The sequence below is a fragment of the Dysidea avara genome, chromosome 10 (genome assembly GCF_963678975.1).
Source record: "Dysidea avara chromosome 10, odDysAvar1.4, whole genome shotgun sequence".
Lineage (NCBI taxonomy): Eukaryota > Metazoa > Porifera > Demospongiae > Dictyoceratida > Dysideidae > Dysidea > Dysidea avara.
In genome coordinates this window covers 7,905,060-7,918,718 of record NC_089281.1, presented here as the reverse complement: position 1 = coordinate 7,918,718, position 13,659 = coordinate 7,905,060, and the positions used below count along the sequence as shown (strand labels likewise).

Here is a 13,659-nt window from a genome sequence, read left to right as displayed (position 1 = left end):
GTTGTAATAACACTGCTTCAGTGGACGAAATACCCCAACATCCATCGGTTGCAAAACGTGCGTCAAGTTTGGTGGAAGACACATGATATATACCTTATATTCTCTTGCCACATTAATCAGTTCTAGATTTATGTGGGAGTGATGCCCATCGACAAAGAGAATAACTGGACCATTTCGCAAAAGTAGCTCAACTTCCTTCAAAAAAATTTTTGGTAAACCAGCTATGGAAGTTAGTACCCTCCATCCATCCAGAAGATGATACACTGTATGCTGCACCAGGAGGACCTCCTTGCTTCTATGTATCATACATGTGTTTTGTTTTATACACAGTGAATGGTGGCAACCTTCTGCCAGATGCTGATCCACAACCTGAAAATTATGTAAACTATATAGGTTTAGTATATAAATTGGGCTTACCTAAAACAGTAATATACTCACGCCCAGAATCTCCTCCTACTTCACACACAGCTTTTGATCCTTTCTTTGCCAGGACTTGTTTAGATGCTACTGCTGTGCAGAACCCTGTTTCGTCGCAATTCCACAGCCTCTCTGCAATTGCCTCACTTTCAAACTTATCAAGTTTTGATGATGCAAACAGCTTTCTTACCTGCTCAAACCACTCGTCCAATACAATTGGATCATTTGTTTGGGCATGCTTCTTTGAAAGGTGCTGTGGTCTCCTTTGTGCTAGGCTGGAATGACGGCTGAGAAATCTGGACCACCAATCATGGCCTGGCATTCCTGTATCACCAAATGGATTTTGCTTGCCTTGTTGTTCTAAGTAATCTTTTATTACAGTGCCAACATAATATACATTCAAAGGAACGCCCATCTCTGCTAATACATGGCAAGTAATTACGATCTCTACTTCATCTTCATCACTCAAACCTCTTGGGGCTTCAGCATAAGCTTTTGAGCTCTTCCCAGTAACATGATCGGATAATGTACTCTTTGATATTCCATACAACTTTCCTGCTTCTCTCAATGTAATTTCCTTCTTCTTTACTCGATCAACAGCCATCTATTAACAGTATAATAGCTACTGTAGCATAATAATACCGTCAATTCCCCAAGTAGCTTTCGAAGCCATAGTTCATTCAAACTAATTACGCATGCACGGATTCAAACTTAGCAAGTTATCTGCTGCCATCACCAGCAAAATTTTGATTGTTGTGTATTTTGTTTTAGTTATTAGACATAACGTATAATGGTGGATGGTAGTGCATAGATTGTAAGGGAAGTAGTGAAAATCAACGGCACTGTTGTGCGATGAGCCAATGAGAATTAATGGTCACGTATGGCAGCAAATCCAAGGCAGATTGAGCTCTTCTTCCACAAGTTGGGTACTAATTTTGCCTAGTAAAGTGCCAAATCTTAAGATTTTTCTTGCTGTTTACAGAAGTTTAGAGGAAAAAAACTGTTTTGACACACCACACGTTCCAATATAATCTGGATTCTCGTACCCAAGCATGTATCAACTAGTATATACTTGCACCAAAGTGTCCGGAATTAGGCGGTGTCCGGAAATACCCGCACTTACCTTACATAATTATCTCCATAAATCATCTCTTCAAGTGTTTTTATTCGAAAATACACCCCAGAAATTTACTGGTTGAATGCCATTTCTCTCGTGCGCGTGGCCTGTCGAAAACGCCATTTTGGACTTGTCGTAAATTGCGTGTGCAACTAAAAACTCCAATTTTTTGTCATTTGCATTTCGATTGTTAGGGGTTGGAGCCTACCAATGGCATGAATGGTCTAGTTTTAAATGGTGGGTTTGGTAGCGACCAAATGCCTTCCATTTTGGATATAGTCGTGTCATAAAATTTTTACGTATTTCGGCTCATTTTCATAAAAATGGGCAGGAACATCTAGAATGTTGTCCATTGCTGTTTTAGGTTATTGGGTGAGGTGCTCTACAAAATACACTTGTTTAAAAGGTGATTGCTGTACTTCAATTTTCGCTAAAACGGCGCTTGACAGGTCTGCAATGAAAAATCAACCAACTGAAACTCACTTAACGAAGTACAAGGTCGGTTTACTAACTCCCAGGCATCTTTTTGGACCTTACTAAGTGGAGATTTACAGTGTTTACGTGCCAACGCAAACTGATGCCCTCGCTCACACTATGATTTAGAAACTCGCAGCATCTGGTTCACCAAGAATACGCATCCATTTTACCAAGAATACGCATCCGTTTTCTATAGTATAGTGACCATTCATGGAAACATTGAAGTGCTCTAAACAGCATCGCTGATGCTGCTGCCCATTTTTATTTAAAAACCTGAAAAATAGCGAAACATTCAAATGCGTGCTAAAGACACAGCAAGGGGAATCACCGTATTTATACCCTACGGTTTTGATGTAGACTTGGGTAGGATTGATCACCCAGAGTTGGAAGAGAAACTATATAGAGGTTGAGTTTTCATTGCCAACCCTACATTAGCTTAAAAGTACCACTTCAAAGTCGGCATAACAATGCCGTAATTGTAACCACAACTCCACCTTATAGGTATTTTTACATCATTGTGACACCTCCACTTTAGTTGCTTACCTTTATAAGTTGTTAGACTTGACATAGCCACTCGCCTATGGGTATACACCATTGTATTGAGAAGTGTGCAGTAGGTGAAACATATTTGCTCACCACAAAGCATACAAAGATTGCTGAGATCTGATAAGACCTCAAGTTACTCTCATTACATATACAAAATTGCAGCTAGAAACAACTGCAGTTTCAAGACAGTCCAGGTTCCTAGATGGCTTCCTAATTTCCCTTTAAAATGTATGAAGATAAAAAAATGTACCTTTTTTCAGTTTTTTAGCACTGTGCATACTAAAGAAGCTAATTCCAACCCAACAAACTATATATTTCTGAGATCGGCAATCAGTACTCTATCTATTGAGCATATAAAAAGTCCAAATTTAAAAGCGGGCTGGAATACCTACTGTAAATTGTAATTGTGGCTATGTTACATATGCATGGATAATGTAGCTATGGGGCAGCTACTACTGTATGAGGCCCCTTACCAGTGGCGGATCCAAAGGGGGGGCACGTGCCCCCCTTCCTTCATCCCTTTCAAAAACATTGCATACAAGATCGAGATAGAGCAGTCACTCTAATAAAGCAGTCACAGTGTTCATGAGGCAGTGTAGCTTAACTATGAAGCTATGAATAAGGATGTTTATATACTTTTTAGTAAATACATTTAGTAAGGGTAGCCATTATTCGTGTGACCTTTTTTTTTTTGCTTTTCAACTTTTCAGCAAAGTGTACCCCGAGGTGCACCCCCCTTTCAAAACTCTGTATCCGCCCCTGCATATTATATTACTTTGTGTCCACAGCCTTAAGCTGTCATGTGTGAAACTACCATCTTATCACGTGACATGATTTCGTTGTTGGGCAATGTGCAAATCTTGGTTATAAGTAAAAAGCTGTTGAATAAGCTCCATTTAGTAGGCTTCATTACTTCGTTGTGGCTAGGCATTACTCAGTGGATTACTAACAAGATTAGTAACTTCATTACTTGTAGTAATATTATGTAATATTAGACTTGTTACAGTAACCATATTACTTAGGTAACGTGTTACATTTGTAAGTAAAGTAACTTGAGTTATATTGAAGTTCAATAATTAAACAGAGTTAACATAGAAGCTACGGAGCTCCGGACACTTGCAGACGCATGCCACATAAGGTTCTAAACAGGATAATCAGGTTGGGTGACATCCTGTCATTAGCAACCATGTATTCGGATGTCACTGCAGCGTAACATCTGGTGCTACTTCTCATGAGGCAGTCAAGGTATATTTCGCTTTAAGGACGTCCGAGCAAGGCTGGCTACGCTTAGCGAAGAAGTATTCCGGTGTTTCACTACTGAACCCGTCAATTAGAAGACTCCTCGTCCTATACCGGTATGCACCAGCTGGCGTGTCAGCAGGGCCACACACAGGCTCACTTTAGCCTTTCCAGTCAAAGTATGTTTTGTTGGTGTACCAATGCATATGTAACTATCTGTACCGCATCGGCGGTCTCTATCTGAAAGATGTCTGTGTGTTGAAGCTTCCTCCTGGGCTTAGGCCCATGGAGTTACCTTACTCCCTCTGCTTCTGTGAGGTCGCGGGACTTGTTTAATTACTGTTCTGGTAAGGGTTCCTATAACTGCCTTTTATTTTTATTTAGGTTTTTTATTTTTCATTTATTTATTTTGCTGGGTATTTGTTCAGAAAGCACTCTATTTCCCACTGCGTTTTGTTGGGTTCATTTCGGAATATAGATGGTATTTACTTTTGAGGCAGCCATCTGGTGCACAGTACCAGGATACAAGTCAAGCAGCACCCAGTGGTTTAAAGTGTCTCAGCAGGCGAAGCCACAAATGAATGACTTGTATATACTGCTATCTGACAGGCACAATGCCAACAAGTCAGTTTTATCAAAGACACTGTACCACGAAGTCGGTCTTATCAAAGACACTCTACATAAAGCCTCATGCCAGAGAGCTGACTGACATCATCCCTCTGTCTCAGATTTAGGCTCTACCTTCAATCAGTATTCTAATTAGTTCCTTTTATTGTGTTGTGTCTTTGAATGGATGTGCACTTGTTGATTGTGTAGCTATCTTTTAGTTCATAGCACTCCTCACATTTAGCTGTGTTCTGTTATTACCAGGTCGTATACATGTAACAGAAGACAGGTACACAAGTGAGTGGCTAGTATTCGCACAGCAACAGACTCAATACCTGTTAGGCATTTGGTCCTCAGTACCAGTATACAGGTGAAACCGATTACCCAGGAGTTGAAAGGTGTCAGCAGGCATGTAGCAGGGCCACAAACGAATGGCTGGTATATGCTCATAACTGACAGACACAATAATTGAATGTGCCGTGTTGTCGGTCTTATCGAAGACACTATTTACAGAACAGTGATGCCTCCTCCTGGGGATGCCCACATCCTTCTGTCTCTGCTTTAGGTAATTATTCTACTCAATCTGTATGAGGGTTCCTTGGATTGTCTTGTGTATGAATTTAGGTGTACTTGTGTATTCTGTTGTGGCTATTCTCTAGTTCATAGCATTTTTGTGGTATTTACTCTTTTATGTTCAGCCATTACTGGGTCGTATACATGTAATAGAAGGCAGACCCACAAGCAAGTGGCTAGTATTTACACAGCAACAGGCTCAATCCTGTTAGGCATCTGGTCATCAGTACCAGTATACAGTCAAAATAAGGTGCCTGGTAATTGAAGCGCATCGACAGGCATGTGAGGCAAGGCCACAAACAAATGGCTTGCACATGCTGCAACTGACAGGCACAATAATCGACATGTGCCATGTTATTGGTGGTATCGAAGACACCATCCATAGAATGCTGAGGCCTCTCCTCCTGGTGGAGTGACATGATCCTTCTGTCTCACCTTGATCTACATGTACGGCTCTAGACTCTTCGGGTTATACACATAACAGAAGTCAGTGCCACCAACTGGTGGCTGGTACAGGTACAGCGGCAGGCACAAAACCTGTTATGTGGGGATGTGCACCCAATGGGGACACAGTTTAGTTAACAACCTCCAGGCCGCTAGTGATTGGTTGATAAAACAACAGATATGACCAAGTACCTACCCACTGTCCGAGGCAGTACATGCAAAGGCACTGCTGTGAAGTAGTGGTAGTTACACTCACGACAGTAGGTGGCTAGTTTGGTAGAGGTGTCGGGCACCCATACACGTTCGAAGCAGTTCGCTCCATGGGGTGCTCAACTACTGATACACAGGCCCACTATCAGTAGGGAAACAGGTAGAATGCCTCTTATGTATTCAGGGCCAAGCACTAAAGGCTGCACAGCCCATGGAGTCTACACATTAGATCAATCAACAAGGTGCCAGGGTCTGGTGGTGGCAAGTCTGATACAAGGCAGTGCACCCAGTTGGTGGTATACGTGTACATTGAACTGGAGACAAACAGTGCTCAAAGCACTTGATCAGAACGGGGCTATCTGTACCAGCCACCTAAGGTCCCCGTAGGTTTCACAGTTAACAATAGGTAATTCCACAGGTACGGTACAGCAGCTGATGCTGTAGTGGATACTAGTCAGCAGTGATAGGTAGGCAAGGTCAGGCTCACTGGCCCTACCAGCATGCTAGCTTCATGTCACTTGGCTACACATGAGACAAGGCAATGCATATGCATACTGAGGTCAGCAAAGCCACAGTACTCTGGGCCCATAAAGCAAAGCTGTGTTTCTGGGATATTAAACTGTTATTTGGTATCGAGTAATAATAAAAAATATATACTAAAGCTGGCGTGGAGTCAATACCGCAAGCTCTTCATTAGGGAACCATTAGCATTGTTTTCAGTCATACATCAATGCTTAAGAATAATTATGTAATTTGACTGCAAATCATATCCTTGTGCTTATGACAGGCGGTCAGCTGGATGGGTATCGTCCCACCAAAAAGTGGCGGCTGTACAGGCACAAACAGTTCATGCAGACTTGTTCCTGAGCACGGAGAGTACTTACATCAAGCAATCGGCCAATTGATTAGTTGATGCAGAGACTTATCACTTCTGCCCGGGCACTCTCAATGACATTGTGCCATAGCTAGTTGTATCGATGCCTCACAGTAAATTCAGGCACTTCTTCATTGTTGAAGCAAACACTGTGGTGGCACCTGGAGGTACTATGTTGACTGGAGCAGTCAAAATTTGGCTTTTAGGCATTACTATGGCACTTGTAGGTGCTGCCACAGCACAATGATCAGTTTTAACAGTGTTCATTGGCAGCCTTACTTCATTGGATGATGTAGTGAGATATTGCACATGAAAGAGTGAATTCTGGTCATTTCAACATGGGCTCAGTGTCTTACAACTTATAATAGCACTGTGCTGGTGGCCCATGAATACAAGGTCCTTCTTGTTTTATTTTGTTTGTTTCTATCAGACACTATAACCAGTGCAAAATATCTCGTGGTTCAGTCACGAGACGTGATCAAATATGGGCAGGGCTTGCCCTATGAGCCAGTTTGTTCAAGGCCATGCTCGCAGAACACCATACAGGTGGCTCATGCACAGTGTCACTCGCAGCTGCATGACAAGGTGTGCTGTAGTTGGCCATGCCTTGCCAATCATGCCTCCAAGCTCCTTTGAAGTAGCAACTATGTCTACACATGCAGGAGCATAGCTAGGGGGCAGCAGTGAAAGATGATTTATCAAGTGAATGCTGGTGAAAAAATACATATGATTACTCATGTACGCATATAATGGTCGTTCTTTGCAGGTTATAGCCTAGTCTATATCTTATCTAGCAAGCTCACAAGTTTGCTATCCTTGCTATGAAATTTGCCCTTGTAGCCCATTGTATGTGAAACAAGTATACCTCTGCATCATAGTGGGAAAAAATGGAACACGAAGCCAAATTGATCGTGGTGTTCGAGCACAGTCTTCTTGATGAAGTCTCAAGTTCCATTATGCAGCACCTGGGCAGCTACGTACCAGGAAGTTTGCCGTGTCCCATAATGGAGATTGTTCCCTGCATGTTAACAGCAAACACTTCAGAGTGTTGTGACAAAATCGTTTTAGTTGTTTGACTGCAAAATCACAGGGAACCCAGCCAAAGAAGTGCCATCAAGGGTTGCTTAAGTACGCAAATTAATTTTGTATGCCACATGTGCATGTCAACTGGCATTGAAGGCAGCAGAAAAACAATCAACTACTTTAGTACATGCTTTATAACTGCTTAATGTTTGTCATGGTGGTGACATATGCACCGTGAACTACCAAATGACTAGAGGTTGAGCATACACACTGTATAGTATACAACTCAATACTTACGTATGGTCCATGTGTGTGGTAGCAATTGAAATAACTCTCTAAGGTCCAACCGGGTAACTATGTTTCCATTGCTTGGTGATTGATGATTATGGTGGTTGATGCCGGTGCTATGACAGCTAGCTGTCGAAGAACTTGAGAGTCACATGAGATATCAGTAGAGAATAGGGGATCCCTGAGTCCTGCTGAACCAATTAGGAATGTGGTTGCTGGTAACTGGTTCCGAACGTAACACTGCCCACTGATCTGACACGTCTCTGATAATACAACTCGTTGTTGGCGTCAGATCCGCTGGTAATAAATCACGATATTGCACCTCCTAGTGAAAGCATCTTTCTAAATATTATTGAGTCTTAGGATCAGGTGACACCAAATGAGGGAGAGCCCTCTGGCTGGCACACATGCTGTAACATTCCATTTCATTGTTCCTAATCTCGAAGACATGATGAAGAGCTAAATTTGTGATTGTTATCGCTAAATCCTAGGCAATTCAGCTGAATTGACTGCCTAGTTACTTATAATAAAGAAGGTCAAATTATTATGGCAAGTTAGATCTCATGCTATAATTGAGCACATCTCCCTAACAGGTAGGAGAGCCAGGTTAGAGACTTTGGGGCAGTATAACTCTTAAAGAAAAGGAGCTAGCTACTTGGTGGATGCCCGGAGGCCCTCACGTATAACATCACCGGATAACAACGGGAATGCTCTAAAACCAGTCCGTGTTCGTGCCAGTTGCATTGGTTCAAAAGATCATTGATCAGGGCAGGGCCCCCAGGGCATCTACCAGCTACTCAAAAAATCATCTAACAAGTGCTGCAGGCTAATGTTAGTTGTACCGCCTAGATAACTTGCGCGCCTGGCCTTCCTCTGAAATCATGTCTATAGTCACTCAGTAGTCAAAGTTATAGATATGGTAGCTAGTCTACCCTGCAATATGCCGCAAGCAACATATGGAGTAGTGCACTATGTTAATTACCTGTTTTTATAGCGTAACTTAGTTACCACAATATTACATAACACGTTACTCCCAACACTGACAGTCTGGCTGGCAAGACCATAAAACAAGCTACTGCTTATGGGTGAAATCTTTCCCTCTTAGTTTAGCCTGTGGAATATCCTCCAACAAACATAATTTAATGGAGACACTAGCAGCAGTTGGGTACTCTATATAAGGCCATTGCAATACCTGTGTGAATAATTATAATCACCTAGCCAAATCACTAAAATTTACATTGGTATCAACCTAATAACTTCATGTGTATTGTATAGTCCCCAGTCCCCAAATTTACTTCCTGTGCATATATGCAGCTGCCTGTTCTAGCTCCTGAACTCATCCCTGGTATAGAACAACTGACAAAAGTATAAGGTATAGCTAGTGACATCACATAATCAGTTCCTAGCCTGAAATCATGCAGTGATAAAAACTACTTGTATATCCTGGGGGTAGTTACTAGATGTACAGTCTGCTGTGCTATGTATATACTTTCTTAGAATATCACATTCAATGAAAAACATGGGTAATTTGTTATTGATGTGGCCTGATATCACATGCATAGCCACCTATTATATTTAGTGACTATTATAACAGATGACATCATGAACCAACATAATAAATCATGAATGTTATTTGATACATGTATATGTATGTGTCACTTTGGTACAGTAGCAATTCTGGAGTTAATCTTTATTCCACTTGTAGTAATTTGGCCTGGTTTATAGCCATGAAAGTCAAACACAAGTTCTACACCAGGTCGAAAAACCAGACAATGGGAAGAACCTCCAAAGTGAAATGTTCCCAGCTGCTGACCTTTCTTCACCTTCTGTCCTTCTTCGACTGTTATCTCACAAGACGATACTTCTTGCATGCCAACAGCAATGAAACACATCAAGCCTATATAAGGATTGTCTGCTTCAATGAATATTATGGCCCTTGTTGCGACTTCTGCAAGGTAACCTTGGAAATTGTCAGAAACAACAGAGTACTCATTGCCACCATTTGACAGAGGACAAGAATAATAAGTGCCGTCTGCAACAAATGCTTTGACAATTTTGCCATCTACAGGGCTGTGCCATCGGTGATAATAAAAGACTCTCAGAAGACCTTGGTACACAGTACCTCCTACAAAGCTGTCAACAAGTGGATCGTCTGCTAACAAAAATTTTATATTGTATGGTTGGCCTTTTATCCAAAATTTTCCCTGTTTTGTAACATTCTTCTCAACCCTAAATGGATTTGATTCACATGCATTGGCAATAACTTTATTATCATCCGGAGAGGCAACAGGACGAACATTTGGTCGAAATTGTCTGGTGAAGAAATCATCCCAAGAGGTAAATCCATAATGCGGCTTGCTAGGGTCACAAACAAAGTCATCTTCAAAATTTCCTCCCATTTTCTCCAAAGCTTTAGCGCTAAGCCATTTATCCGTATTCAAAATGTAACAAGATGCTGGTGATTGTAAATATCTTCCCCATGTGTTTAAGATGTCTTTGATATGGCTGTTTACGTTAGGGTTTAAGAAAGCCGCATACCCACCAATTGTCTCCATTGGTTTAGTCAGTATTACAGTGATGGGAAATGTTACCAGTGTAGTACTGTCATTAAATTCTGGAGACTTCTTTAAAACATGGTTGATAAGTGTTAGCATGTCATGGTAATTTCTAACCTGGGGAGTTCCATTCTTCCTCTTTTGTTTTGTTGATGACTCAGTAAACATTTGATTAAAAAACATCAAAAGTTCAGCATTGCTTTCAATAGTGTTTTTGAAGCTTTCTACACTAGGATCTAGTGGATCAGGAGAAGTTTTTCTGTCAACCTCTTCAAATTGTTGTTGTAGCCACTGGTTCATAATAGATTGATCAAAAGACAGCCATTTGCCAACAAAATGAGACACATTCTTGGCTACTATGCAGGTTTCTGTGCTCTCTGTTGTTCTGAAGGCACAACAACAACAACAGCCCATTTTAGTAGCTAGCTATATCTTTTCTTACTGATCTACAACTTAATCTCTTCAACAAACTGTTCCTCTACTAGTAGAGTAACTGTCCTAACAACTACAGTACTAAGGTACAATCCCTAACTATACATGCACTGTTTATGCCGTCTGTAACAGTTTAACAACTGATAAGAGAAGTATTTGTGCACCCATAAATATTAGCTAGAGTGGTGATGTCACACTTGATCAGTTCCCTTAAATTAAGTAATAAAAGCCATACAATGTGTGGGTGTGATTTATAGCAATGAATTATATAGCTAATGACTTTATGTACACAAGGAAAACCTGAAGATCTTGAAGTCAAGGTATAGCAGCTGTTGTCTTGAATACTTTGCTGAAAATAGTGATTCATAGTTTAGTACATGGACCACTGACTCTAAAACATTCAGTATAGCTTTATTATGACTTCAATGTTGAATGTACCATAATTGATCTTCCTAGAAGACCACGTCACTGAGTAAGCAAACATGTGCAGGTAGCTATGTAGCGTGTGGTGTAAGTGTTAGTAATGGCTACCACAATAATTAGCTAACTCATTTCACAGAATACATTACACTATGACTTATCATTAGCAGAGGTAACAGTTCCTTTGAAGGCTTGTTACTGTGACTATTTAGATACTATAATAAGTGCATCTATATAAGTACATAAACACAGATGAGTATTCACTGAGGCCAGGATATTTTAACCAGCCTAGAGCCTATTCCTGGCCATTTAATGTCAATAAAGTTTGCAAAGTCTCTGAGGTAGCTGAGCTCAACTGAAGTGTACAGAAAAACCATCATTACTGATGAAAACAATGTGTATAGTTGCAAAGCTAATAACATTAAGTGTGGCGAGTCTGGCCTCAGAAACACACTACCATGTACAGATGAGGTGATAGCACCAAGTGGTTGTGGCAGGAGTAAAAGAAGAAGTTTTAAAAGACGTACCTACTTACATACATACCTACGTACATACAACACGCTGTACACCGGTGGTATAAAGTTGGAGAATTTCTATTTCTGCTTTTCTCATTCATTAGCCAACTCACAACCTGGTAATATTGCTTATAACCCTTTACACCAAGTATATATTATGACATTGAAAAACTGAAGGAGTATATAGAAGCTGCATGTTACCTCTTGCAAGGACATCTGTGACAGAAACCAACAGATCAGTGGCTTACTAGTCTTTACGTTGTGTATACTGTGATATGGAGCAATGAGTAATATAAACTATTTCTGGTGGACTCGAGATGAATGTTCAACTGAAATATCTAGAGCTCACAAGATGGTGTATGAAGCAGGCCAAAGTGTGTGTGTGTGTGTGTGTGTGTGTGTGAGGGGGGGGCACAACTTTGACCAGTTAAGCAGTAGAATTTGTATACCAGAAATATAAAATTGACATTCTAATTAGAATGATTGACTACTTGAGTATCTTTTCTTACAAGTGTTACCCTGGGTGTCACTCCTATGTGAGTTGTTTTAGCTATACTTTGACTTTAGAATGTACAGTCTGGGGCCCAGCCTTTCTAAACGGCATAAATCAGTATGTATAGCTACACTACACTACAAAGGAAACACTAGCTATGGTGACAAGCTGAATCAACTCATGATCAGTCTAAGCGGAATTTTGTGCAGTGTGTGAGGAGCAAACATCTAGTCAGATACCACAAGGAGGCTATATTGTAAAAACCAACGATTCATTAACAGTGCAATGGACTAATGCCAGATATCTCAGTAGTGAGTTGAATCCAGGATGTGGTCTATTCTACAGAATGGAACGCTTAAACTTGCAGCTTGGCTATCGTTGCTGGAATTGCATTTTATCAGTGGAACCTCCAGGAAAATGGAATAGCCGGGATAGTAATAAAATATTAATAGCTGTCTCATGCAGTGATTGTTCTCCTATACCTGATATATCAAGCAGATCTCTTTGATTCATTTATTGCATGACCAAGGTAACTACAATACAGTAGCTGATTGGATGTCAGTTGTTTCTGCTGATCTTGACAAGATGAATTGTTTAAAAGACCACTCAATTTCTTCAGTTTCCGAGCATAATGTCCACCGAGAAATTAACTAGAAAGTTACTGGTGACAGGAAAAGGCTAGTTGATCATGACTTTATTCAGTCTAATAAACAGAATATACGAGTGTGGTATTACTTTCAGATGAGCTGCGATGAGATTAATGGAATTTTGGTTGTGATTGGAGACAATAAATATCCAAAAGCAAACTGACTGTATATTAATTCACTTTCTTTATATTTTCTCAATTTTGAGCCTGTATACGAATAATTAAGTCAATAGAAATCCTAGAATAAGATGGAAAAAATTTATTCTTATTTACCTATACTGTACAACTTCAAAGTAAGGCCCAAACGAACTTTGATGAATTCGAAGGTTCGTTCGAAAGAACGAACATTCGAATGTGGGTTGAACAGTTCGAACTATAGTTACTAATTAGATAGTGATACAGTTAAGCTATCCATTTTGCTTTGTTGCATAATGATGTGGGGGAGGCCAGACATATTGTATTAGGCATTTAATGAAGTTATGTGTTGATGGTTTAGTGGTGGTCACAGGCCATGCCTCTATGAGGTTTTAAGGTTTCTACGTGGTGCCATCACTTGTCTCAACTGTATAGCAGTAGTAAAATATACAGCAGTAGTAAAATATACAGTGTTGGGCAAGTTACTTTGTAAAAGTAACTAGTTACATTGTAAAAGTAACTAGTTACATTGTAAAAGTAACTAGTTACATATTACTTGCAACAGAACTATTTAGTTACAGTTACATATTACCCATAAAATAAAGTAACTGTAATAATATTACATATTATATTACTTTGTGTCCACAGC

At 40.3% G+C, this 13,659-nt stretch overlaps 1 protein-coding gene across 1 annotated transcript; it reads right to left on the bottom strand.

The window, feature by feature from the left end:
* Positions 1–9,323: 9,323 nt before the first annotated feature.
* LOC136268354 (uncharacterized) lies at positions 9,324–11,179 on the bottom strand. The gene has a single exon (XM_066063676.1). The coding sequence runs from the start codon at positions 10,781–10,783 to the stop codon at positions 9,470–9,472; it is 1,314 nt and encodes a 437-aa protein (XP_065919748.1). The 5' UTR covers positions 10,784–11,179; the 3' UTR covers positions 9,324–9,469.
* Positions 11,180–13,659: the final 2,480 nt, after the last annotated feature.